We start from the raw sequence: 27,445 nt of genomic DNA on the forward strand, positions 1-27,445 counted from the left end.
GATGATTTATATTCTGTGCTACAGGCCTCTGCTGGCATAATCGATAGGGATGAGAAATGGGGCCACCCAGCCGTACCTACCCATGGGGCTGGGGAAGGGAGCCGGGGGGCCGGGGGCTAGGGCTGCCCTGGAGGCTGCTGGGAGCAGGGGCCCATCTGAGCCATCCGCTCTTTCTCCCCCTTCCTCTACCTCCCTGGTGAGCCCCAGGCCTGCAGCTGATGGGTTTCTGGAAGTCTGGGTCATGGCACCATCTCACGAGGCCTCACCCCAGCGCCCGACTCCTCTGGGGGTACAGGGGGTACGGCCGGGGGAGAAGAGGGCAGGGCAGACTGGGCCAGGTGCTGCCGGAGACCAGAGCAGTGGGACCCCCACTGGGAGCTGGGCTTAGCTGAACCTCCTGACGGTAATACTCACTCACCCATCTTTGCTCTGCAAGAATTACCGCTCCAAACTCTTGGTTTAGGGTGAAACTTGCCTAAGCGACTGTTTATTCTCACCATCACAAACTTAGGATCTGCTGTTTCAGTCGAGGAGCTTTAAGTCGAAGCCCTTGCCGGTCAGTCCCCGGGCTGCTTCTCTGCAGGGAGCTTCGAGCTGGGGCTCATGCCCAGAAGCAGATGGGCTTCACCGCAGCTGCAGGGCTGGCCTTCCTGCTGTGCCAGGTGAGCGGTGAGTTATCCTCGCTCCTCCACGGTGAGGGCCATACTTGCTTAGATTTGCACCACTACGCACCAGCCACACCCGGGTTGGGGGTGGGCAAGCCAGTGTCAGGGCCAGCCAGGCTGCCCCCAGCTGGCTCCCTGCTCTCCGTCTTCCTTGGACCTGCTCCTGGGGAGCGGGGCAGAGGAAGATCCTGTCATGGCCCTCGATGTGGAGACCCCAGAGGAGGCTGATGCAAGGAGGACAAAGTGTTGATCCCACAGCCCCTCCCCGCCAAGCCCCGACTGTCCCTCAGCCACACTCTCTACTCTGTCCGGGGGAGGCACCAACTCCCCACTGTGCCAGCCTCTCATCACGTCCTGCCCTGCCCTCTGCTCTTACGTTAAACTCTAGTCATTGCTCTTCAGACGTGTCGTCGTCTGCTGCTGGAGTCTGACCATACAGCCCCCAAGGAAAACTCCTGTAGAGCTAGTAGTGAGGAAACTTTGGGGGGAAGGGAAATTTTGGTCCCTTGTTCTTGACGACACAAGAGCCTGGCCCTTCCCAGGGAGGCCTACTGGTGTCTCCTTTGCGTGCCGCAGCCTGGCAGGGTGCCCTGGGTGATCCCCACACTTCTGCTCACCGTCACAGTGGGTGGCCCCGGGGCAGGCTTCCATGCCTTATGTGGCGTAAAGCCAGGGACTAGTGACCTTGAGCAACCTCGGGGATAGAAAGGCCCAAAGGGACCACTCAATCTAAGCCTCATCATATAGATGGAGAAACTGAGGCCCCAGACAGATGGGCCGAGGCCACAGAGTAAAGCAGGCCTCCTGGCCCCAGGGCGGTGCCCTCTGCCCACCGAATCGCCCATGTCGCTGGTCTGGGCTACCGTGCAGTCATCCTGAATCCTACTGAGACAAACATAAACCCTAATATTATTATTCTTTTCATTGCATTAGGAGTTGAATTGCATCCCCCCAAATCCATATGTTGGAGTCTTTAACTCCCTGTACCTCAGAATGTCACCTGATTTGGACATAGGGTCTTCACAGATGTGATCAAGTTACAATGAGGTCACTGCAGTGGGCCTCAATCAAATATAACTGGTGTCCTTATAAACAAGGGAAATTTGGACAGAAACATGCACAGAGGGAAGTTGAGGTGAAGAGACATGAGCTGAGGAGAGAGGCCTCGGACAGATCCTTCTCTCACGGTCCTCAGAGGAACCAACCCTCATTTCAGACTTCTGGCCTCCAGAACTGTGAGATAATCAACTTCTATTGTTCAAGCCGCGCAGTCACGGGAAACTGATAGACCGTAAGGAAGGTTCTGGTAATGAACTTACAGCACTAGAAGTTTTATTTGTTTTTTAATTTTTTGGCGGGGGTGTGTGTTGGTATTTCAGATTTTTGGTGTGCTTTTAATTTTTTAGTTTGTTTTGTTTTTATGGATCCACAAATTGGAATGTATTTATTACCGACCAGAGGTTCAGGAGGAGATGCTGAAGGAAAAGGCTGCCTGGTGCATGCTAGGGGCCGAGGCCCTTTGGGGATGTTGGCTCTGATGTTGCTGGGGTAGAGGTCAGAGAATTGCTGGAGATGTGGGCTTTGGGAGGCCTGGAGTGGACAAGAGAGCCATAGCCCACATCTCCTGCTGTCTTGGTGGTTTTCTGTACCCACTGATGGCAGAGACCTTGGATCCAAAACCCCATGGTGACCCATCTAGGGCACCTCCATCCAGCCAAAGAGATGGAAGGAATGGGCTACTGAGTGATTGCTTGCCCTTTCACGTAGTAACAGGTCAGTGTTGTTCTAATGAAAGGGACTTCACGGGCATTACTGGTGTAGGCGTGATCACACAATATGTATTTTAAACAAAATCACAGACCCCCACTTGGTGAAACTTATTCCAGAGAATTTCAGCATGTTGTTTGATGCCCCGTTGGCCCACCCTGCTCAGTGTGCTTTTGCTCTCACAGCAGCCCTGCCACTGGTGGTTTTCAGTGGAGGCTTAAAAAAAAAGCAATTTCTCCTCAGGCCAGAGCTCAGCTTGCTGTAAGATCGCAGGAGGGATTCAGAGACCTCACAACCTTTGGGAAAATGGCCAAATCTCATTCTGAAGGCTAATACTTAACATTTTGCTACCAGGAAAACATTTCCCATTGAATAGAAACCCCCAGGCAAAGCTTCCAGGCATGATTCACTTCCCCTCCCATGCGTGCCAGACCCCCTTGAGTGGCTCTCACAGACCCAAACCAATTAGAGCTTCCCAGGACGAGGAGCCCTGGGTCCACACACGTCCTCAGTAGGTCATCCACAGAGCGAGTGCTGCATCCCTGGGACAGAGAAATGCAGGGAAGGCGAGGGATCACCTAGGGCACTGTTCTCAGGTCCATTGCTCAGTCTATCAGGGATCACCTAGGGCACTGTTCTCAGGTCTATAGCTCAGTCTATCGCTGAATAACAAACCATCCCCAAACTGTCTTAAAACAACCCCATTATTTCTTTTGCTTATGAGTCAGTCTGTAACATGGGTAGTGCTCAGCTGGGGTAGCTTGTCTCTGCTCCACTCCGCTTAGCTTAGGGTGGCTTGCAGGCAGGGCTGGAATCACCCAGGGTTCCCCCCCATGTGACTGTGGTGGGTGCTGGCTGCCAGCCCAGACCCTCTGCTTTCACTGGAACCGTCCACCAGGACACAGACATACAGCCCTGTAGGAGCTGGGCTTGCTTACAACATGGTGGTCAAAGTCATATCACCTTCTGCGTCCTAGCCTCAGAAGTCACCCTACATCCCTCTGCCATGTTCTCTTCATCACGGCAGCCGTGAAGCCCTGTGCAGTTTCAAGGAGAGGGGAAATAGAATCTGAATGGGTGCGGTGGGGTGGATGGCAAGATTCTGGAACAGCATGTAGGGCAGAAATATTGCTGTGGTCATTTGGGGAAAATGTAGGCTGCCACATCATGGCCCAGAGGTCACACCAGAGAGTCTGGGTCAAGGGGGCAGGTGCCTGATACGATTCACCGTCAGGAGTTAGGGACACAGTGCAAAAAATGCCTCCCTACTGCCGCTGAAGTGAGTCTGAGTCCATACTCCACAGGCAACACCTGTGTTCCCCTTTGGCCCCGTGGGCCATCAGCCCAAAGACCATTTGTAATCTTCTCTCAAGGCTCCTCAGCTTCGGCCATCTGTGATGCCAGGACTCTCCAATCTACGGAATGAGTCATCGGTGGAATCTCCTTCAGCAAATGACCAACTCAAAGGGAGGATGTGTCATGCCTGGGGCGTTTTATGAATCTTGTTGCTTCGTCCGGCAAGCTGTGATTCCATCAGTAACGACACAGCCAGCACGAGGTGATGCTGCCAGGGCGGACGCTCTGATCAAGGGCACACGGGAGGGACAGGGACGTGTGACCCACGCCCGGGCTGCCTCTTCCCACCTGCCTCAGGGGGACCCTGGGTGGCCGGCTCCTCCCAGCCAGGGTATTTGGGTGGGGTAGGGCTGCAGCCTCACCAAGCCTGCACTCTATACCTGTGACACTTTTGTGAGTGACAGAACGCCCTGAGCCAGGCTCCCCTGGACCCCAACACGAGGGGGCCGCTGGCCGGGTGCAGGGACAGCTGTTTGCACACAAGGACCCAGACCCACTCCCTGCTCTTCCACTGCCTGGTGTGGGCCAGTGTTCACCGGCTCACCTGAGGCCTCCTTCCTCACCTGGCGCACAGGTGACACCCACCTCGCAGCAATATATGTCAAAGGGCTCAGCCGGAAGCACTGACTCCAGTCTTGTCTAAGCCTGAAGGCTGAAGGCCTCCACCCCACTGGCCTGCGGTGACCCTCCACTGTCCACATGCGCCCAGCGCCCGGCAGCCCTGGATGTGCCCATCTGCCTGCCGGCCGTCCCACACCCACCCCGGACCTCTCCTCGCTTGGTTTCCCGGACACAGCCCCTCCTCTTGCTCATCCGTGTGCCTTCCTCGGCTCCATTTCTAAACATGGATGTGTTCGCAAAGGATGCCCACGCTGGGCCGTCAGCTTACCCCACACTCACTCCTGGATGAGCGACCTCATCCAGGCCTGGCTTTGAAGCCAGCCCACCCTGCCCCCAACGCTCCCCTCCAACCCGCCTCTGCTCCCTCAGCCTCTCCTCTCCCTTGAAGTCCACTTACTGAGCTGCCTGCCCTCCATGGCCTCCAGTGGGCAACTCAGGTTTAATGCATCGAAAACAAACTTTTTTTTTTTTTTGGCCACACCGCGCAGCTGGCGGGATCTTAGTTCCCCGACCAGGGATTGAACCCGGGTCCTCGTCAGTGAAAACGCGGAGTCCTAACCACTGGACCGCCAGGGAACTCCCCAAAACAAACTCTTAATTTCTGCTTTTCCCACCCCCAAATCTTGCTTCTCTTTCAGTTTTTCCCATCTCAGTAAAAGGTGCCATATTCACTCAGTTTCTCAGGACAGAGAACAAAGAGCTCACGAGTGATTCCCTTCTGGCTTTTTTTTTTTTTTTTTTTCTGATACGCGGGCCTCTCACTGTTGTGGCCCCTCCCGTTGCGGAGCACAGGCTCCGGACGCGCAGGCTCAGCGGCCATGGCTCACGGGCCCAGCCGCTCCGCGGCATGTGGGATCTTCCCAGACCGGGGCACAAACCCGTGTCCCCTGCATCGGCAGGCGGACTCTCAACCACTGCGCCACCAGGGAAGCCCCCTTCTGGCTTTTATACCGTGAATCTGATCCAGTAGCATGTTCTGCTGGTTCTCCAGAGCACATTCAGAATCTCACCCACCTGTGTTGGTCATGGCCACCTTGGTCCAAGCTGCAGTCCTCCCCAGGCCGTTGCAGTGGCCTCCTGTGGGGCTCCCACCTTTGTCCTCAACCTCTTCTGTCCTCCTCACAGCCCCAGAGTGATGCTGGGAAAAAAACAAGGCCCATCACACGGAGGAGGCAGCTGAGGCCCCAACCCAGCTGGGGCGATATCCCAGCAGCTGCACCAGTTTGCCTGCCCCTGAGTCTGCAGCCTACAAGATGAGTGGTCCAGAGCCTGCTCAGATGGGTGGGTGCTTCCCCCCCTGAGCTCACCCCATCTTCCTGGCCTCAGCGTCCCCCGCCTCCCGCTCTCCCTCCTTCTCACTCCACTTGGCCTCCTCCAGCCTGCTGTGCTTGTCCTTAAATACAGCATGTCTGTTGGTACTCGGGCCTCTGCACTGGCTGTCTGCTCTATCTGGGAGGTGCTAGTGCCACATGCCCTTGACCTCTCCCTACTTTGCCCAGATGTCTGCTCAGATGTTCCTCAGTGGCTACGCGCTATGAAGCAGTACTCCCACGCTCTCCCCGCTCCACTTTGTTTTCCTTAGAACCCTGTTATATTTGCATTGTTGTATTTCTTTGCATGCTCATTTGCACGTGTGTGTGTGTGTGTGTGTGTGTGTGTGTGGTTTTACACTATAACGTAAGCTTCCAAGAACAGGGAGTTTGCTCTTCTGTGTCCCTGGTGCCTAGAACAATGCTTGGAACACAGTAGAGGCTAAAGAAATCGCTGTTGATTAAATAAATGAGATGATGATGCACCCACATCAGGACATGTGGCTTCCCTGGGTCTTCCCAATAGCTGTGTGCTATTCCATTATGTGGATGAGCCCACGTTTAATTAACTGGCCCCCTGCTTGAGGACACTGAGTGTTTTTATTCTTTTGCTATAATAAACAAAGTTGCATTGCACATCTTTGTATACCTATCCTTACATTCATGTGTGAATATAGTGAAAAATCCATAATTCCAGGCTCTGGACTTGCTGGGTCAAGGAGTATGTGCGTTTAAAGCTTTGAGAGATAGTGCTAAACTGTCCCCCAAGAGTATTTTTAACAAATTATGATTTTTAAAATATTTGAAAACACCTATTTAAAAGAATGAAATTAGCATCACTCCCTTATAAAGCCCTGGAGACTCTGAGATCAGGTTCAGGGACCGAGTGTCATTTCACAAGGGTGAGGCTGAGTCTCAGAGAGGGCGTGAGGTCTATGATTTCTTGACTGTGGGCATGGTAACCAGGATGGCTCCAGCACTGGGGTCTCACACCCCAGCCTCTTTCACTCTTACAGAAATCAACCTTCAGTGATTGTCACTGGATCACTTTGTAACACAGGAAAAGGACAGTCACTGAGGGTGGCTGTTTTCCTGCATCGTAAAGAACTTCTTGAAGTTTACCAGCACCAACCCAACAAGCATCTATTCAGTGCCGGCTATGTGCTGTGACGGTGTGGGTGGTGAGGATACAGCCTGCAACAACATAGAAAAGCCCTGCCCTCAAAGAGCTTGCATTTTCACTTGAGGAAACAGACAATGAACAGAATGGTAAGTCGGATGAGAAGAAATACCATGAGAAAACCAGAGGAACAGTGTGGTCGCCAGTTTCAGAAGTGGCTTCAGGCGTTCACACCTCCAGGTGCTCACACTCTTGTGCAATCCCCTCCCTCTGAGTGTGGGCTGGACATGGACCTTGCTTTTCATGAACAGGAAAGGCAGAGTGATGGGCTGGCACTTCCAAGACTCGGTTACAGATGACCGTGAGTCTGTCTTATTGGCATCCCAGCCCATTCCTCCTTGCTCACTTTGATGTTTCGAGTGGCACCAGGTGGGCCCATGTGCAAGGGACTGAGGGCAGCCCAAGAGGAGCTTATTTCTGCCTACAGCCTCATGAGACAGCCTGATGCAGATCCAGCCCTGAGAGGACCGCAGCCTAGCCAACACTTTGACTGAAGTTATGAGAGACCCAGAGGAACAGCTAAGCCACACCCAGATTCCTGACCCACAGAACCTGCGAGATAAATGTACAAATGTTGTCTTAAGCCTCTACATTTTGGGCTTATTTGTCACTCAGCAGTAGCTAACTCATACAAAGAGGAGTAGAGAGTGCCAGGGTAGGGGGTGCAGTTTAAAATAGAGTGGGAGGGGAGGAGTTATTTGAGAAGACTTGAAGAAGGGAGAGACTGAGCCCCAGGATCCCACGGGCAGAGTTAGATTCGGAACAGGAATTGGTGGGAGCTCAGGAGACAAAGGTGGCTGGAACAGAGCGAGAGGGGCGAGAGGCAGGGGCAGGGCAGGGAGGGTGGAGGGATGTCACACTAGCATTTGACCTTCAACTCTGAACTTGGGGAAAGGGAGCCTTTAAGACTTTGAGCAGATGCACATTTTAACAGGGTCCAGGCAGGTGATAAGTGTTAGGGAAGGTGGGGGGCAGCAGCAGGGAGATGGCCAGAGGTGTCAGATCCTGGGTTTACTTGAAAGGTGACCGCAGGATTAGACGTGGGGTGTGAGGGAGGCGTTCCTGCATCTAAAGGCAGGTGGTGGTGGGCAGGTTTGGGGAAACCTGGAGGTCGGGGTTCACAGGCCCCAGATGCCCGTCCGACCTTGAGGTGGAGGGTTGAGGAGGCGGTTAGGCCAGGCAGTGTGTAGAGTGTTTGTAGCCACGGGACAGGCATGAGTGTGGGGAGAGGTGAGGAGAGGACCGAGGGGTGGGGAGGCCAGGGCAGGGAGTCTGCAACGCAGCTGAGGACAGGGTGGGGCAGCGGGACCGGAGCGCTGAGTGACCACAAGGTGAGGCTGAGTGCTGACTTAGCAACCTGACGGTCTGAGTCCAACAGAGGGATGTCTGAAAGATGGGCAAATAACAGTACATTCGGACCTGATGGGAATGATCGAGCTGGAGAGGGAAACACCCAGGACACAGCAGGGAGGGAGGCGGCTGGAACCAGGCCCGAGAGAGGGAGAGAGAAACATCCCTGGGAGCCAGTCGGGAAATCAGAGCGTCTGGTCCTCAGGAAGTTCCGGAGGACACAGGTGCCCCTGCAGCACACGCCCGGCCCCTGACTTCCCGCGGCGGACAAGTGACCCTGGGGGTGACGGAGTGAGCTGGAGCCGAGCTGGGCGACTGCCCTCGGAATTTCCTGACCTGGATGAGGTTCAGCTTTTAATCTCATATTGCATCTACAGCCTTGTCTCCTGTGGCGTGTGAGAAACTGGGGGGAAAAAAAGGGCTCCTAAGCTTTGCAGCCAACCCAAGACACATTTGACTGAGCTCTAAGGTGCTGGGAACAGGACAGACACTCTGGGAGCCTGAGCTGAGGGTGCAGTCAGGGGTCCGAGCATGCTGGGCTGCAAGACCAGGCCCGGGTCCAGGTGCCCGCTGTGGGGCTGGCCTTCTTAAGCCTCGGTTTCTTCATCTGGCAAATGGAGTGACTGAGAGCACCACCTCGCAGGCTGTGTGAGCAGGAGCCCTTGGGGGGCAGTGACTCTGTGTAGTTCTGGGAGAGTGACCAAGGTGGCACCAGCAGGTGGGGAGAGTGCCCTGGAGAGTCAAAGTATTGCTCTGCCTGGGGGCCAAAATCACCCTGAAAGTATAAACTTGCCACTGAATTGAGGAAAAACCCCTTGTTTGATACAGCATCTGTTTCCCTTCCTCTTCATCTGGGCCTAGGAGGATTTGGTGCCTCTCCATGGCCAAGAAAGCAGGTAGTAAGATCAGGACCCGAGGGCTGGATGTCTTGACAAATGGAATTTTCCTTCTTTTCTGGCCTCTTGGGAGAGATATTATTTCCTCCATTGATGCAAATGTGTTCAAAGTGCACTTCCCACAAACTCAGAAATATCGAACTGTCTTTCCGCTGAGGCCTGGGACTGTGGCCATGGCCCTCTGGCTGAAGGTGGCCCGTGCCTGGCCACAGAGCCAGCACCTGGCACTGGGGCAGAGCCCAGGTGCCATGATGTGTGAGCCAGGGGAACCTGCAGGAGGTGTGCAGAGGAGAGCAACCCCAGGAAGCATCTGATGCACCCCCTTTGCTTTGCAGAACTGGGGCCCAGAGAAGGCACTGAGTTGCCCGGGGCACGCAGGGAGTCCTGGGCGCCCAGCCTGCTTCTCCTCCCCCGGCCATCTCGGACCAGGCTTTTTCTGGGAAGCAGCAAGGAGGCCTCAGCTAGGAGTTGGTCTTCAGCCAGGAGTTTGGGTTTCAGCCAGGAGTTGATATTTGTTAAAAGAGATGGAAAAGGTGAAGCTGTTATCAAGAAACAGTATCTGGGGTCTGAGTTCACTGCAGGGTCTCAGGAACTAGATACCATCAGCCTGGCCTGCCCAGCGGACATGAAGGGAAGCTGCGGCGGTCACACATGGGAGCCGCCTCCTCCCTGGCTGGCCTGCGCAGTGCTCCCAATAGCCCAGAAGATGGAAAGCAGGTTAACAGTCCAGGAGGAAAGGAGTAGAGGTGCCCTTGCTGCCAAGGGCTGGGTCTAGAAAGACTGCTTCTGGCTCCCTCACTGTCCTGGAGCTGGCAGCAATGGCCATTTCTGGCAGAGAGGTGCCTGGCTTTGGAAGTTGGAACTGGGGGCTTTGGAAGCCCTGGCTCCTGCTCTGCAAGGCTCTCAGCCCCCAAGAAAATTCTAAGTCCCCAAGAAAATGTGAGCTCTCAGCTGGTCCCCATAGCTGGACATTTGCCTCTTGTTTCACAGTGGGTGGGCCTCTATTTAGGTGGACCCCAAGAGCAGGAGAAAATGTTTGGTGAACCTCACCACCCACTTCCAATTCACTAAACATGGTCACACAGATTTTTCTTTCATGGGATAAAGAAAATAATGGCAGGCTCTGCAAGGTCATTCCCAACCTCCTCTCCCTTGTGATCTGCACTGTTGAGGCTGAAAAGCTAACTATATTCCCAGCCTGTCTTGAACTAAGTGTGGTCAAATATCATTGTTCTGGTAAATGAGATATGATTGGCAGTCAGCTGGGGGATTCTGGGAAGGCTTGTTTTCTTGATAAAAGAGCCATATGTGGCGGGTATTTCCAGTTTTCTCTCCATTTCTCTACTTCCTGCCTTGCAGGTGATGTGATGTCAGGAGTTGAGGCAGCCATAATGTAACACTGAGGCAGAATGCATGAAAAAGAGGCAAAGCACTTGTGGAGACAGGCCCTGATATGGCTGAGCTGCTGAACCCAGGCCAGCAGCTGTCAACTTGCAGCACTCTTGTACACTGAGGTAAAACGAAACCTTATTAGTTTAAGCTGTTGTGTTTGGAATTTCTGCAGCTGCAAGCATTGCTGGCTAATGCACACCACTGTAACTATCAGCCAGCATCACATGTGACAGTGAAACCCTAGCTGCATTCCCATCGCATTTTGAGACAAGGGTGTGTCCACTGTAACCACTAGGTATGATAACACAGATAACATTTTTGAGTGTTCATTACATGCTAGCAACTATCCTAAGCACTTGGCATATTGGCTCATCTGATCTTCCAGTAACCCGAGGGGGAACATTTTACAGGTGTCAAGGCACAGAGAGGTTGAGGGAACTTGCTCAAGTTGGTAAGCAGTGAGCCAAGATGTGAATGCAGAAAGTCTGGCTCTAGGATCCATCCTCACAATCACAGATGGTACTCACCATGTATCTCCACGATCAGGAGGCAGGGAAGAACAGCACAGCCCTGATGAGGCGTCTTGTCCTGAGCTTCACGGCCACCTCATTCCCTCCCTCCACGCACTGCTCTGGGGAAGCCAGCTACCTGCCAAAGGAGGGTGGAGAGCCAGGATCAGAGCTGGGGCGGTGCCATCTAAAATGTTTGAGAGGGACTTCCCTGGTGGCGCAGTGGTTAAGAATCCACCTGCCAATGCAGGGGACACGGGTTCGAGCCTTGGTCCGGGAAGATCCCACATGCTGCAGAGCAACTAAGCCCGTGTGCCTCAACTACTGAGCCTGCGCTCTAGAGCTCGTGAGCCACAACTACTGAAGCCCACGTGCCTAGAGCCTGTGCTCCGCAACAAGAGAAGCCACTGCAACGAGAAGCCCGCGCATCGCAATTAAGAGTGGTCCCCGCTCGCTGCAACTTGAGAAAGCCCGCGCGCAGCAACCGAGACCCAACGCAGCCAAAAAATAAAATAATTAATTAATTAATTAATTTTTAAAAAAAGTTTTAAAAAAATTTAAAAAATAAAATGTTTGAGAGCCTCAGCCTGGGGGAGCCTGTGGGGCTTCCTCACAGAGGACAGAGACTTTGGGCTAAGGCCCCTCCTCTGCTCCAGGGCATGTATGAGCGAACACTGCCAAGATTTTCTCTTCCTTCTTCCGTTTCCAAAGCTGATTGACCTCACTTCTGATGAACATCATTTTCTTTATTTAAAAAATTTTTTAAAAATAAATTTATTTGTCTATTTTTGGCTGTGTTGGGTCTTTGTTGCTGCGCGCGGGCTTTCTCTAGCTGCCGCGAGCGGGGGCTACTCTTCGTTGCAGTGCACAGGCTTCTCATTGCGGTGCTTCTCTTGCTGTGGAGCACGGGCTCTAGGTACGTGGGCTTTAGTAGTTGTGGCTCGTGGGCTCTAGAGAGCAGGCTCAGTAGCTGTGGTGCACAAGCTTAGTTGATCCGCGGTATGTGGGATCTTCCCAGACCAGGGCTCGAACCCGTGTCCCCTGCACTGGCAGGCCGATTCTTAACCACTGAGCCACCAGGGAAGCCCCTTCTTTATTTTTAAAGCTACTTGAGTATTCAGTAATTCTGTAGAGTCTATAGCTGGGGAGCTGGCTGTCTCTTCTTCACCTACTATCACTTAAAGTTTTTTTTTTTAATTGTGAAAGTAATACGTGGCTGCTATAAAACCTTCAGATAGTTCACAAGTGTGTGAAATGAAAAGTATAATTTTCTGCTCCCATGTTTTCAACTTCCACAACCTTCCCCCACAATTCAGAGGGATAACATCGCCTAGGAGGTTAGAGGGTGTCCTTTCAGTTTCCCCTACACAAACAGACTCACCTATGTAAGAGGCACACATCTGATCTTAATTTTTTTAAAAAATCAGTCTATACATGGCATTCTGTAAGTTGCTTCTTCTCTGAAAATAATTCATCGACTTAAATTTGGTTCATTGATTTCAGTGTATGCTGGGTGTTCTTTAGGAAGGAGTACTGCAATTTCCTTAGTTAACTTTGAGTCCATGGACACTGGTTGTTTCTGATGTGTTGCTTTTGTGTACTTGTGTTCCAGTTTGGGTTGAAGAGACTCCTACAAGTGGCACGGCTGTGTCCATGTGCACGCCTATCACCATCTGACAGGTAGGGCCAAATGCCTTTCCTCACTGCTTCTCTAGTCACTCTCTCACTGACTGAGGACAAGTGTGTTCCTCAGCCATGCCTCACTAATCCTGGATACTTTCAGTCTTTAAAAATGTTGCAAACACCCCAGTCACAACATCCAGTACCCAAACCTTGGTTTCTAAGTCCAGTCTCCACTAAAAGGAACGAGGGACCAAGGCTCCTTGGAGAAATGACTGATTCCAGGGCTGGGACAGGGAACTTAAAAATGGGCTTAGGATAGCTTGCTGTGACAGAAAGTAAGGAAGTAATCAAACTATGATGGGGACGTGTCAAGGGGACACAGGAGACAACTTGAAGGGGCTCCCATTGACCCAATCAGGACATTTTGAGCATTAAAATAAGTATCAATAATTACAGTGATGAATTATAACCACTAGAATTAAGACTCCATGCATCTATAACAGGATTAAATAAGTAAATAGAAAAGCAAAAGCTAGTCTTTGTAGTAGAACGTCAGCTAATAAACGGAGATGGAATTTAGGAAAATTATCATTTGGCAACAATTGTAATAATAATTGATCAGACAAGGGTCATCAGCAGATGCTAAATTTGTGGGTGAACATTTGAGCAGCAAGAGTGGAATCACTGGACTTGTTTATTACAAAAGGAAAAGTAGTAACTTGGGGCCTTCCCAGGGCAGACCAGGGTCTGGGGAGATAAAGTCGTGGCAGCCCTTATGCAGTGGGGTGTGGGTGTGGGAGTGGGGGTGGTCAGTGTTCCAGCTGCACATCCTCCCCATGCATGATCCTGAAAGCTTCTCAGGGGGAGCCCAGCAGCCCCCACTGATGGCCACCCCTCTCCTCTCTCTCACTCCTGCCTCCTGCCCTCGCCTTCCAAACCAGCTACCCACCCCATGTCCCTGTCTCAGGCCAGGCTTTGGGGGACTGAGGCAACATGCTTGGTGGGCTCCAGGGGCCCCAGGGAGGCCGTGCGTCTTGGGAGACCAGTCAGGAGCGATTGCTGTGGTCTAGTTGAGGGCCAGTATGGGTGGGACCCCTGGGTGGGGTGGGAGGGTTTGCTGATGGAGGGTGGGGGACAACAGCAGAGTCACTGTGGCTTCGCCCCCAGGCTTTTGAATGGAGCACTGGGAAGGACGAGGTTGCCACCCGCTGCCCTGGAGGAGAGGCCTGGGCCGAGCAGTGTGAGTGCCAGGGACGGAGCAGGAGTTGCTACAAGTCACCCTGGAGGTGCCTTTCAGAGAATCAGAGCGATCTTCGTGGGTGGCATCAGTGCACAGATGCACGAAGCCAGGGCCTGGATGAGCTCACCGACGAGGGAGTAGGGAGAGAGAAGACGACCAAGAACGGAGGCTCCCGGGACATTCCGAAGTCCACACGTCAGGATGAGAGGGCGGAGCCGGCCAGGGGACCAGCGGGGGTGGGTGGCAGGTGAGGTGAGACTCCAGGGCCATCTGTGTGGGCCGGGATTCTGCTTTGGCCACCCGCTGCTGCTCCGTGGGTCCCGGCCAGGGAGGAAAGCGCTTCCAGGAGGGAGTGACTCACCGCATCAAGGGCCGCCAGCAACGTGGAGGTCGCAACGGGCCTGGATGTGAGCACATCCCTCAGACGTCCTGAGATCCAGAGAGGGGTGGCCAGCTCCTTCATGGGCCGTTGCATCTCTGACATGTCATTAGCACTCAGGGCAGGAGGACAACTGACCTTTTTTTCTTTATGTTTTTTTAATTTCTCAATTCTCCACTTTGAATAGATGTTATTTTTTTGTAAGGAAAAAAACATGAATTTTACTTTATTTAAATGTAAGTTAGGTTCCAGAGATGTTCTGGATCCCATAGGCATGGTGGTGGGCTGGTGAGAGCCTCACGGCTCCCGCATGGGTCTGGGGACTTCACACCCAGGTGAGGGCAGGTCACCTGGGCTTTGGTTCAGTGGGGCTGGACTTCTGGGTGATCCTGAGAAGCGTCCGCTGCAGAGAACCAGACCCCCGTTTCCGACCGACTGTGGGGCCTTGGGGAGTCCCTTGGCCCCTCTCTGGCTGTTCCTGCCTCTGTCCACGAGGGCGGAAGAGTGGCCTCTGCACACCGGGCTGGCACGAGGCAGAGGCGTGTCGTCGCCTGTCATTCTGTTCACCTGCCGTGACCTTCCTAAGAAGGCAGGCGTGGAGGTCATCATCTCCCAGCTCCAAGGTCGGCTCAGAAGGACCGTTTGGCAGCCATCGCGAGTGTTCATGGTTAACGTGGATTTATTCAGCATTCACCTGTCACACAGTCACTGAGCGCCCACCGTGTGCCGTCCACTGTTCTGGTCGCTGGGTATGTAGGAGTTAACAGGAGATGCGGGCAGAGTGAGATCAGGGACAGTGGGATGGCCGTGACCGTGGACATGACAGGCAGAGGCAGGCCTGGGGCCCAGAGCTGAGCTGGTGCGGCAGTCCGATCTGTTGATAATTGGGCGTGGCCAGGCCCGAGAGCCCCCTTGCAGAAGCATCGCCACACCGGGTGAGGCATCTGAGGACTGGAGAGGGAAGGGCTGCCCAGGCCCGTGAGTGGTGCCCTTCTCCCAGGGCCTAGGCCCACTCTCCCTCACCCTAACTGCCTATTCCATGCCCCTGGCCCCATCAACGCCTGCCACCCCCCAGGAAAGGTGACCTTGGTCTGTACCACAGGGACAGGTCACAGGCAATAGCTCCTCCACAGGACAGGCCACACTGAGTCATTTACAAACACAGTTTTAAAGGTCAGTGCAAGTCATAGGACATCACCAAACCCGTCAAAAACCAATGTGGTAAAGCAGAAAACCAAAACCAAAAGCCCGCTGATGAGCTACCGTGAGTAGCTTTCTCTGGACACTGGGACCTGGGTGATTTCTATGGTGATGCTTGTTTGGGGCCTTGGACCCCTGGAAAAGTGGGAGTCAGCCCTGCAGTTCTTCTCACAGCATCTCCATCAACTGCCCTTTCAGGCCAAGTCTCCAGGCTGAGAACCCTCTCATTGCTTTGTTGTTTTTGCCTGTCTTTTCCAAACTGTGCACACAGAGTGAGTTACTTTTAGAACTGAAAAGCCAATACTTTCATTAAAATGTAAAAGAAAGTTTACAGTTGACTTTTAAAAACAATAGAAGCAGCTCTGGCTAAGCCTGGGTTGGGTAAAGTGTGTGCCCGAGGGTCCTTCTGGCCAGCGCCTGACCCGCTGCCGGAGCCTCGGGGTATTTGGCAGGACAAATAGGCGAGTGGCTGCCAATTCACGGGGTATCTTGGTTTGGGCTTGTAATCTTCTTGGCCTCTGGGTCTCCTCCTGTTCCTGGCCCCTCCCATTTTTCTTCTTCCGAAATGACCAAAAGAAATACAACCTCCCACTTCAGTGGGGAAAAAAAATCATCTAAGTAACCTTTTAATAAAAACAGAGGCTCTCGCTTGATCACAAAATCAATTGGTCAGTGGAGAATTTTATTAGTCAATCATGTAAGTAATTAAAAATATTGATTGATGGGAGCGCCTGTGGCTGAGAGCTGCTGCTTCACCCCAGCAATATGGGGCAGCGGCTGGCACAGGGGCACTGGGAAGTGATCTACAGTGGGGGCTCTTACATCATTTTCTAGTGCGCCTCTTCCAAGGTCAACTCGGGACACATTAGACAAGGGACTCAGCTGATCTTGGAACCTCCATTTTCTCACATGAAAAATAACAGGGCTGACCGCATGGGATTCTCTTGTGGATTAAATGAGACAGAGTGTGAATGGTGAGTGGCCCAGCCTCTGGTTCATGACAGGTGGGGAATTCTGGGCTCCAAGTCTAGCCTGGTCCTGGGGCCGTGGGCTAAGAGGGACAGAACGGTCACTGGGGCCCTGTCTCCTGAGTCAGGCTGCACCAGGCAAGGGCTCTCCCAGGTTCATCTGACCAGAGGTGGACCAGGTGATGTGGGCACTCAGCCTCCCATGCTCGGCACCCACCTCGAGTTCAAGGGGAGAGGAAACAGACTCCCTCTTGACGGAAAGTGGCAAGGTTCTGAGAGAGTGTGTGGAACTAGAAATACTTTTGTGGCCATTTTTGGAAAATTTCACCTGCTGCACAGGACCGCCTCCTCCAGAGGCCCAAAGATGGTGTCCTCCGTCATGAGAAGCGCCCGCCTTGGCACCCACTTCAGAGGCATAATGAGAGGGGAACGAACCTCCACTGACTGAGTGCCCTGCCCCGTGCCCGGCACCAAGCAAATTATCCTACTGTCTCCTCTTCATGGCACGTGCGGTGGAAATGACTTCCCCACTCCGCAGATGAGGAATGGGGATCTGGGAGGCTCTGTGACTTACTGGTCCAAGGTCCCCCTGCCGGAACGCAGGAGTAGAGCTGGGATTCTAGCCCGGCCCACAGGGCTCTAGAGTCTGCACCCCTCTCCCCGTGCCTCCGGCCCAGAGGCCTTGCCTTGGCCGGGGGGCTGACCACTGGCTTTGGTCCTGGCTCCTTGCCCACCTGCTCAGTCTTGGCAGCCTTGCCTGTGGTGGGCTCAACCTCCCTGAGCAGTGACAGGAGGTGTGAGTGTCTGCAATGAGGCCACAGGGCCAGGTGGCCCACCTTCACTGCCCTGAAAATGACCTCCTGGCCCTCTGAGCAGCTCCAGCCCGCCCACCAGAGGCCGGCCTCACAGTCCTGAGCCGCTGCCGACTTGCCGGCTCTCCGTGCACGTGGCTCTTGCCTGGACACAATGCACAGGGGTCGTGTGAACCCGCATGGGCCCAGCACCCTGACAACCTTCCTTGACTGTGGTGATAGCCTGGGCCCAGTCCGTCCCCGCCCTGTGAGTGGCTGCAGCTGGACCTGCCCCTCAAGGAGTGTGGGCACCTAGGGCCCGCTGTGTGCGGCAGGGTCTCGGGGACCCCCCAGCCCCTAGTGGCTCCAGCTCCCTGGATGCTGTGTGCGCTGAGGCACTAGCGGCTCCCACAGCACCCCAACCAGAAGGCCCCAGTATGTTCAGGCTCTGGTATTAAGTTTCTTCCCCCATTCTGGGCCTCCCTGTCCCCCTGTCCAGTGGATGCAGTGAGGCCCAGCTCACCTTGGGAGGTCCCTCAGTATCAGACCCCCGGGTGCCTTCCCTAACACAGAGATGGACGGAGGAAAGATGGGGCTCCAGGAAGGGGACCCCTGTAGGGGGAGGGGAGGAAGGGAGAGACCCTGAGCCTGAGTCTTCTGCTGTCAGCCCCTCCCCCATCCCTTTGCCCGCAGGGCACAGGCCAGCCCTGCCTGAGGGTCCTCAGGAGGGAGCCCAGGCTGATGGGAGCCCAGTTCCTCAGGGCCACCTGAGACAGTCATCCCACACCAGGCCCAGGGTCCACCCGCCCCTTCCTCCCCAGGAACCCTGTAAGCCTTACCTCTCTGGGCCCTAAATACTTGCCCCGCCAGGAAGGATTCCGAGCTTCCTTCCTGGCGCACAATTTTTCAAAGCCACCTCAAGCAGCGGGTCCTGGAGGTGCTGGTACGCAGGCTGCTCATCCTCTGTAAAACCTGGCTATTTGTTTAGACTAGCTGACATTTCCATGGTCTTTTATTACAGAAAATATCCTGGGGAGAAGGCAGGATGTTTGCACAGAGCTTACACCCTCCGCCTCTTGTCCCCAGGGCCCCGGAGCGGCTGGGCCTGCACACCTTGAGTGGGCAGGCGAGGCAACAGGGGTGCCGGCCTCTCCCCCGGCCTTCTTTCCTGAGAAGGAGGGGTGGTAGGCAGCCCCCCCGGACCCCAGGCACAGGGACCCTCCAGGTCTCTGCCTGGCCCTGTGCTGTGCTCTGAGGGGCAGGACAGACAGGCCACGTAAGACCACAGCTTCCTCCTCCGTGGGGCAGTGGTTCAGTGACTGTCACCCAGCTCCATCGGCTGTGCCCTGCCATAGCCTGTCTTGGGCTTCGGTGTGCTGTACCCTGTCCTCTCCTTTGTGTCTCTGTTGTCAGCGTCTGCCAGGGGCCCTGGTAGCCAAAGGGGTGGGTTGGCTGCTGGCGAGCTCCATTTTGAGCTAACAGTCCTAATTATTCTCCAGGATCCATCTCAAGGACTATCTCCTCCCCGAGGCCTCCCCAGCCTGGCGCACCTGTGGCCTGAGGAACAGTCTTCTCCCTCAGCCCTCCCCCAGGCACTTCGGAGGTGACTGCGCTCGGGTCTTGCGTCCTCCCCAGCACTAGGCCGCGGTGTCAGTCACACTGACCGGGGTGTGGGTCCCAGCCCTGCCCCTGACTGGCTGTGCCCTCGTGCGCAGTTGCCGTGTGGAAAGCCCTAGGGTGCTTACCGTACATACATGCTTGACCCTCCGCAGGGCAGCATCCTAGGGGTCCCCGTGTTCCCCGCTATGCCTGGAATGCAGTCTAGGTACGAGGTCCTGGAACCCGAGCTGGTAAGCAGTGGGAACATCGGCACTTGCCGGGACTGTGTTCCTACCTTCATGTCCTGGAGAGGAGAAAAGAAGGGCCGGCTCAGCACCGTCATCCCGCAACGCCCGGCAGGGAGGGCCAAAGCCCAGGACTGGTTTGGCCTTAATTAAATCAGCCACGGGCCCAACTCATCGAGATAAATTGCTTTCACTCCTGTGGACCCATTTCGGGCAGTATCCTTCCAAGTCTGTGTAAACATCCCCAAGCTCTCCACTCCAGCTCCCACCTGCAAATCACGGGAGGCGGTTCTATTTTAATTGAGATCAGCTGCTGACAATTAGGGATCCTCTGTCTCAGTCACCAGGAAAGGGCTACACGTTTGCCATTAGGAGACTGAGCTGGGCCTGTGGCGGCCCAGGGGGCCATGCAGGCTGAGTAGGTGGGATGGGGTGGGGATGCCTCCCTGCTGCAGCCCAGAGCCCACCTGCCCGAGGTGGGGATGAGCCCAACTGCCAGGAAGCTCCCCTGTGGACAAAGTTTTAGCCTTGTCAGCATATGGGGGTGGGGGCGGAGTCCCAGGTGCTGAGAGCCTGCCTGAGGGGTCAGGCCCGGGCAACTCTGGCATCCTCACAGGAGGGGGGCGGGCGAAGAAAGGGAAGGGACAGCACCACCACCTCTGTCCGAGAGCAGCGCGGAAGCCTCTCCCTGGCCTCCCTGCTCCCCTCTGGGCGCCCCCAGCGCCTCCCCCACCCACGCACACATTAGCCAGAGCTAACTTTCCAAAAGACAGTCCGATCCTGATGCACCTTCATGCCTGTCTCTTAGTAGCTTCCTGTCGCCGGTAGAATAAATTCCGCATTCCTTCCATTGGCCCCCAGGGCCCTTCGTGGCCTCCTGGCCCCTCTCCTTCTTCAGCCACTTCCTTCCCTGGGACTACACTGCCGCCCGTCCTTCTGGCCTCTGGCCCCTGTACTTTTCTTTTGTCGGGTCCCCTTTCTCCTCACCTCTGGCTTTATCGCTCTCTTCAGCTTGAGCCCAGCTGTCGCTTCTCCAGAGAGGCCCTCCCCGAGCACTCCCGGCCATTCTGTGTGAATCACGCCTCCCAGCAATCTCTGTCCCCTTAGCCTGTCCGTCCCCTTCTCTGTGCCTGCCCCTCAGCGTCGGCCGGTATCTTCCTTATTGACTTGTTCGCCTTCTCTCTGCTAAGAGAGGTGGGGGCTCACCTGTCCGGCCCGGGCACTGAGTGGTCGCGGCTTCAGGCACGTCAGTTTCGCCCCCCTCCGCAGGCTGTCAGCTCATTGAAGGCAGAGGCCGAGTTTCCCGTTGTCATCGACATCGTTCCTCGCGCCTCCAAGCCAGGCACCGTGAGGCCCTTACCTGCGTGGGCTCCGTTCACTGAAGGTCATGGTGCTGGTCTTCTCCCCATTGTACAGATGAGGAAACACTGCCTTGAAGCCCCCATGCCCTGGAGGGGCACTCCCGAGTGGAGAAGCAACAGGGCCCATGCTGGCTGGAAGGCCTGTGCAGCTATGGCTCTGTGGACCCTCAGCTGAGGCCCTGCCCCTGACGAGACGCACCGGGCCCTGCGCCTGGTGGCCCTCCAGCTGTGGCAGACATCTGCAGCAGCTGGGCCTGGCCCGCCGCTCTGCCACATGTGTTCTCATACCTTCCACTGGGGACGTCCCTCACACTGCGATTTCCTGTGATGTAATTTGCTCCCCGGAGCCTGGGGAATGGCCGCCTGTGGGTGGGCGGAGGGTGGGCTCCCCTGCAGGTGTGCGTGTGCATGCACGTGTGCACGTGCGTGTGTGGAGCTGATCCTCGGGGACCGAGGGGTCTGGGGTGGAGAGGCAGCACAGTTCGGACTTCTTGTTAAAAAGAATGTGTCACAGGCTGTCTAAGCATTTTGGAAACTCAGAGGCCCCGCTCCCTGGTGCCCGACCCTGACAAGTGGCTCAGCCTCTCAAGGTTCTCAGAATATTCCTCCATAAAACAGGGTAACAACTCTACCTCCTTCTCAGGCTCGCTGTGAGGATGAACATGCATGACGAGTGCTGAGGGCCACACCCGCCCGGAGAAGGTGCTGGGAGATGTCACTGAGCGGACTGGGGTGGGGCAGGAGGGAGACCTCGGGGTTCAGCCCACTTAGTGGAGGGACCTCAGGGAAGCCGGTAACCTCAGAGGTGACCTCTTCCCCAACTACTCAGGAAGCAGCTGTGAAGGTCCCTGAGGAGGCGGGCCCAAGCAGCCCAGCCTGGTGCCAGGAGTTAGAGAGACAGTTACTCTCATGGCTGAAATCTGAGCTCTGTTCAGGCCTCAGCTGCTGGGTGTGGGCATATCTGGGGGAACTGCCTTTTTCCCTGGAACCTCCTGAGATTTTCCAGCCTGGGAAGATGGAGAGCACCAGCTTCAGAACCTGCCCTCCGCTGCAGGGGGTGTGTGCACCAGCTCCTCCGTCCAGGCCAAGGGGTTTTGTGGGGCTGCCGGGGCAGGGGCAGGGGAGTAGCTGAGATCACACCCCGACCCCTTGGTCTCCGCAGAGCAGGCCTCTGGAGGCTGTAGGCGGGTCTGCAGGGCACGTCCGCTGGCGGCTCAGGGTCCATGTCGCTCTCCAAGGTGCTCTTCTCCTCCTTCAGCAGCCGGACTTGGCATGCGGGAAGGATGAAAAACAAGAGCTGTCAATCCCAATGTACTATATATAAAATAGATAATAGGGACCTGCTGTATAGCACAGGGAATTCTACTCAATGCTCTGTAATGGCCTAAACAGGAAAAGAATCTAAAAAAAGAGTGGATGTATGTATATGTATAACTGATTCACTTTGCTATACACCTGAAACTAACAAAACATTGTAAATCAACTCTACTCCAATTAAAAAAAAAAACAAAGAAGAAGAAGCAGTAGCGGGAAAGGCTCTCTAGCCACCCAGGGTCGGGGGAGGTCCCTGCACCTCCCAGACCTCAGCTGTTTCATGGGAGTATGGCCTGCCCTGCCTGCTCCCAGGGCCACCGGAGGTCCAAGTGGCAGTGTTGTGTGAAAGGATGGAGGTAATAAAAACGATAAAAACAAGCCAGCAGGTTATGATTTTGCCCTCCATGTCCTTGTTCCGCTGACTCCGCTGGCTCTGGGCTGAGCTGAATGCCTCCTGTAATGAGATGATGGACAGTTTATTCCTTTGTGTGCAGCCGACCAGAAACCCAGCTTAGGGTGCCTCAGTCTGTGCCTGGAGGACAGGCCCCAAGCCTTGCGTGTGGGTCTGTGGGTGAGCCTCGCTCTCTCTACCTCGGTTTCTCCTCCTGGGATTTGGGGCACTGGCATGGGGTTGCCTCAGAGCTTTCTTCCTTTCTGAATTGAGCTGTGTTTTTCCTGTGTTCCCTGGGGTCTTTCCAAGATGGCTTTCCCTGAGGCATGGCATGGATTGTTCTAGCTCTCCAGGGGTACATGCCATCTCAGAGGATGGGAGCTGGAGGACACTGAACCCCTGAACCCCATGTTTCCCATGGCCTGGGCACATCCCCCAGAGCATGAGACAGCCCAGCTGCCAAACTGAGGCTACCTGGCTATGCCCTCTGCTTGGTGGGACTCCTTGAAGGCAGGCCTGGACCATAGACCAGGCACCAGCCTCTAAGCCCTTCCTCCCCCAGCACCGCAGGGCACTGGGCAGAGGCCTTGTGCTTCTCACCATAGCTCTGAGGCCCAGAGGTTCTGCACAGAGGGACTGTCGTCACACAGGCAGGGTGCAGACACTGGAGAGGTCACCCCAGCTCCCTCTGAGGTGGGGATCAGCACCCCATCATGCCACACACAGCCTCCACCCGGTGGCCAGCCATGGCCCTGGTCCCTCCCACTGCAATCCTGGGGCACCCCGTTCTCTCAGCCTCGCGTGTGTCCTGGCTTTAGGCATCGTCTGCACTGTCCCTTCTGTATCCCCACATGTGCCTCTTCTGTGAGGCCTCCTGTGACTGCAGGACTGGGGAGCGGGCCAGCTCCCTGCCTCTCTGTGTCTCCAGGCTGTTCTGCTCCAGGGAAGGGCAGCAGGTCACCTGCCCCACCCCCAGGCCCATGCTGGCAAGTTAAATGAATGAGTACCCAGTGGCCAGGCCTCCATCTTCTCCAAAGCCCTGCTGGGCTGGGCCAGTGGGTCACAGACCTGGTGATAAAGTCAGAATCACAGACTCCATCCAACAGGCCAAGCTCCTGGTCCCTGCCTGGGGATGGGTCGGTTCACGAGTCCATGGGCAGGAGGCATGTGTCACGCTCTTCTCTCAGACAGTCCCAGGTCCCTGAGCTCCCAGCCTGACCTGCCCCGGGCTGCAGGCTTCTGCTGATGGGATGAATCCTTCACTCTGTGCCCAGTGTTAGATAGGCATTTGTTTGCTGCTTTTTGTTACCCCTAACACAGGTTCCAGGGTTAATTACGAAGTCATATTTGAAAAATAGTTATTACAGAGCCAGCCCATCATGAACACCATAACTCGATAAACAGCAAAAAATGGAGATCACCAGACCACTGACCACCCTCCTCTATGAAGACAGATGCAAAAACCTTAAATAAATTATTAGCAAATGGAATAATATGCCACAACCAGGAGGCCATCCCTCTGTTGAGTAAGGCTGTACACTGTAAGGAAGGCTATTAACAGAGTCCACTCGTTAATGGGTCAGACGGCAGACAGCGATTGGAAGGGTGCGGAGGGGCTTCAGGACCTGGCAGTGCTCTGACCTGGGTGGGTGACACAGACATATGCAGTTTGGAGAATTTGTGGAGCTGCATATTTGGAGTTACGCAGTCTCTGTGTGGTGCTACACTTCAAAAACAATTCAGTGAGAAAAGCAACCAACAGGGAGAAGATGTTTGCTGTACATACAGCAAACTGAAGATTAGCAACTTAAACATCAACAAGAAAAAATACAAATAACCTATCGGAAAAGAGGGCAAAGGATAAAAAAAGAACAATTTGCTGAAGAGGAAACATGAATGGCCAGTAAAAAATATGAAATCAGATGTTCAACATCACTAACGATTGAGAAAATACAAATGAACAAAAATGGAATACCATTTTGTATGCATCAGTTTGGGTAAAAATGGTGTCTGATAATCCCACGTGGGGATGAAATGATGAATAGTAAGAAATTTCACACCCACAGACGGGGTGCAAATTAATTCAACCACGTGGAGGACTGGACAGAAATGTGTGAATTTGAAAAAGTGCATGCCTCAAGATGTGGAAATTCCACTCTGGGTACACGTCCTTGGGTACCACTGGGAGGCTGAATAAGAATGTTATCATTATGGTATAGTTTGTTATAGAAAAAAAACTGGAAATAACTTAAATCATTAAAGAAGTAGACAAATTGTGAGATATTTATGATATAGAATCCTCGTGGAAAAGTTAAAATGAGTGAATTAGATCTGTATATATCAATGTGGATGAACTCGAATTTAGATTGTAATTTTTTTTTGAAATTAGAACCATTTTTAATTAAATGTCATGGAAAATACAACGTATCAAACTTTATAGGATGCCATTAAACATGTTTAGAAGAAAATTCATAGCTTGACACTATTTTTGAAGCACTTATGTCTTCACCATCCACATGTGCTTATCGGCCCTGTGTGCATGTGTGTGTCTATATGTCTCAAAATTATGGAAAGCACCTTGAGTCAGGAGGGAAGTTATTCTGCAATATTTTGTTGCTTTTACATGAATTTAAAACTTCTGAGGTAAACATGACCAGGTCTCAACATTTATAAATTCCAACACTGGTGTCTGCTATAGTCTGTACTTTTCTATAGTTTTAAAACTTTCTAAACAGAAAAAAAACACAAAACCCAGGGACTTCCCTGGTGGCACAGTGGTTAAGAATCCACCTGCCAATGCAGGGGACACAGGTTTCAGCCCTGGTCCAGGAAGATCCCACATGCCACGGAGCAACTAAGCCCGTGCGCCACAGCTACTGAGCCTGCGCTCTAGAGCCTGCAAGCCACAACTACTGAGCCCATGTGCCACAACCACTGAGCCCGCACGCCTAGAGCCCGTGCTCCGCAACAAAAAGAAGCGACCACAATGAGAAGCCCACGCACCGCAACGAAGAGTAGTCCCCGCTTACAACAACTAGAGAAAGCCCGTGCGCAGCAGCGAAGACCCAATGCAGCCATAAATAAATAAATAAACAAACAAATAAATAAATAAATAGAAAGGAAAACCAAGGGAATTAACTAGAAAAAAAAAAAAAAACAAGTATTAAAAGAAGGTGGGTGGATTTGGAGAAAGTGGCAGCCGCTGCTACTCCAGAACAGCGCAGGCCCCTGGCCAGGCTGGATCTCAGGGCTTCACACTCATGAACTCACCCAGCCCATGACTGGGTCTGTGTTTGCAGAGGCTCCTGGCTGACCTAAGAGGACGGCGCCCACGGGTGCCCTGGATTATAGAACTAGTCACTGCTCACTCAGGCCACGCAGGCCCTCAGTCTCTGACTTCTGGGCAGCTCCTCTGGTCTCTAGCTCACCCTCCTCCAGGAAGCTGCTTGGGGATCTGGTGGCTGTGGCCCCAGCCCGAGGTCAGCCCTGTCCACTCCCAGCCACCCCCAGACTCCAGAGCTCAGACCAGCTCAGAGCTCCAGGCAGCCCTCCACACGCCCCTCCTGGTCTGGGCCCGGAGGAGAAGCCGGGTTTATAACAGAGCTATAAAGATAACAGCCCACATTTATCTTGTGCTTAGAATCCACTGTTATCACTGGTCTATCCCTCACAACCACCAGGAGACCAGGACCCCTCACAAGGGAAATCCATGTTCCTTTTACCCCAATCAAGACCCAGGAACAAGGAAAGGACTCAGAATAGACAGGGAGAGGGGAAAAGGCTGGAAAACTATTATTTTGACATTTTTTGTTTTTGTTCCTGACACATGGAAGTCAGGGTGAGCTCATATCTGAGTGGTGATAAGAATGAGTGGTCTCCCAGCGCTGGCTGCCCTTCCAGGCTTGGGAGCTCCCTCCTGCCTTGGGAGGAAGGGCTGGGGGAGGGACAGAGTTGCCCTACGGTCAGGAGAGGTAGGGTCCAGGCCAGCACTGTTGAGTGAGGTAGGCACTGCACTGTGTCCTGGGGTGTCACCTGTTGGGCCCCTTGCCCTCCAGCTCTGGTCCCTCCTCACAGCCCCACGGCGTGGGCACCCAGAGGCTTCACCTGACCCTTGCCCCCGGCTGGCCTACTCAGGTCTCAGGGGCGGGGGCCAGGGGTGCACCACCCCTAGAGTGAGCAGGAGCTGGTCTCTTGACTTCTAACCAGCACTCGGCATGAACGGAAATACGTTCCAGGGACCCAGCATCATGCCGTGCTCTCCACAGCCCACGACACTCTTTAGAGTCAAAGAATTCTGCGGTCACGTCTGTTTCTTCCTGCTGGAGCCCATCCATGTTCGCACAGCAGAGTGCAGTGGTGATGGAGCTGGGCTTGCCTTTCTGGGCTGCACCCCCTATCTCCCCCCTGAGAAGCTGGCCATGGTGTCTGCTCACAGCGGACCCCAGGGAGGGAGGCTCAGAGCTGGGAGAGTCTGAAAGGATAGTAATGCAATCAGCACCCTGAGACCCTGTGCAGAGAGCTTTTGCCACAGTATCATGTTTGTGCCTCGTGACCCCAGCACACGGCTGGACGGGGAGCCCTGGTTGTGGCCAAGGCCCTTCTGGGGTTGGCACCCTCCGTCTGTCCAGCATTAGCTCCTGCCCTGCCCCCTACAAACATTTCTTGGACCACCTGCGCTCATTCCCGCCTTCACACTGTGCTCGTGCAGGTCCCCCTTCCCAGGATGGCTGTCTTCTGAGCCAGAGGCCCTGCTCAGAGGCCACATCCCCCCAGACATCCGCTTGTTTGACTGCCCCTGCAGGAAGCCGACTCTCCTATCTCAGAAGGCATCTCATTTACATGCCCAGTGTCTCAGAGGAAAGTTGTGAGAAGTAAATCTGACAAATTCATGTTAGTATGCTCAAGTTCATTAGAAATAGTCATCATCATCTTTGGGAAAACAAGGTTGAGCTAAAAAGAAAAAGTATACAAAACAGGGCAGCTGAACACCAGCAGGTGTTCTATCAGGAAACGCAAATCGTTTTGCAAAATCCGGGTGAAGACCCATGTTTGGTCTTGCACAGGCTTGGAAGCTCTGCAGTGGAAAGTGGAAGGTGGAGCAGGTCGGCTCTAAGTTGGGGAGGTCTCCTTCCGGACACCAACCCAGTAGCCCAGGGCAGCGGGGGAGGCCTGGGTCAGCTGGGTGCTGGGCCAGGGCCCTGCCCAGCCCTTCTCATTCTCAGACTCCTGTGGGTCTGCATCCTGAGGTCCTGGGGCCAAAAGGGCAGCTGTCACATGGCCTGGCTCTG

At 54.2% G+C, this 27,445-nt stretch overlaps 1 protein-coding gene and 1 long non-coding RNA gene across 3 annotated transcripts in view; one reads left to right on the forward strand and one right to left on the reverse strand.

Annotated features, from left to right (window-relative positions):
• The window catches only part of RET (ret proto-oncogene), a 113,731-nt gene that overhangs the window by 70,965 nt on the left and 15,321 nt on the right, over positions 1–27,445 (reverse strand). Inside the window, exons 3-5 of one of the 2 annotated variants that reach the window (XM_067710964.1) lie at positions 18,993–21,718; positions 11,065–11,185; positions 5,424–5,547 (exon numbers count right to left, since the gene is read on the reverse strand). In XM_067710964.1, the coding sequence (XP_067567065.1) occupies positions 5,424–5,547; positions 11,065–11,067 (127 nt within the window). In that variant the 5' untranslated portion in view covers positions 11,068–11,185; positions 18,993–21,718. Of the gene's footprint in view, positions 1–5,423; positions 5,548–11,064; positions 11,186–18,992; positions 22,036–27,445 lie in introns of those variants that run through there. The other variant, XM_067710965.1, reaches the window with a different exon arrangement.
• Positions 332–6,343, forward strand: LOC137209353 (uncharacterized). Its single transcript, XR_010935998.1, has 3 exons — positions 332–662; positions 3,806–3,990; positions 5,535–6,343. It is a non-coding gene; the product is annotated as an uncharacterized lncRNA (long non-coding RNA).

The sequence above is a fragment of the Pseudorca crassidens genome, chromosome 16 (assembly GCF_039906515.1).
Source record: "Pseudorca crassidens isolate mPseCra1 chromosome 16, mPseCra1.hap1, whole genome shotgun sequence".
In the NCBI taxonomy this organism is placed as follows: Eukaryota; Metazoa; Chordata; class Mammalia; order Artiodactyla; family Delphinidae; genus Pseudorca; species Pseudorca crassidens.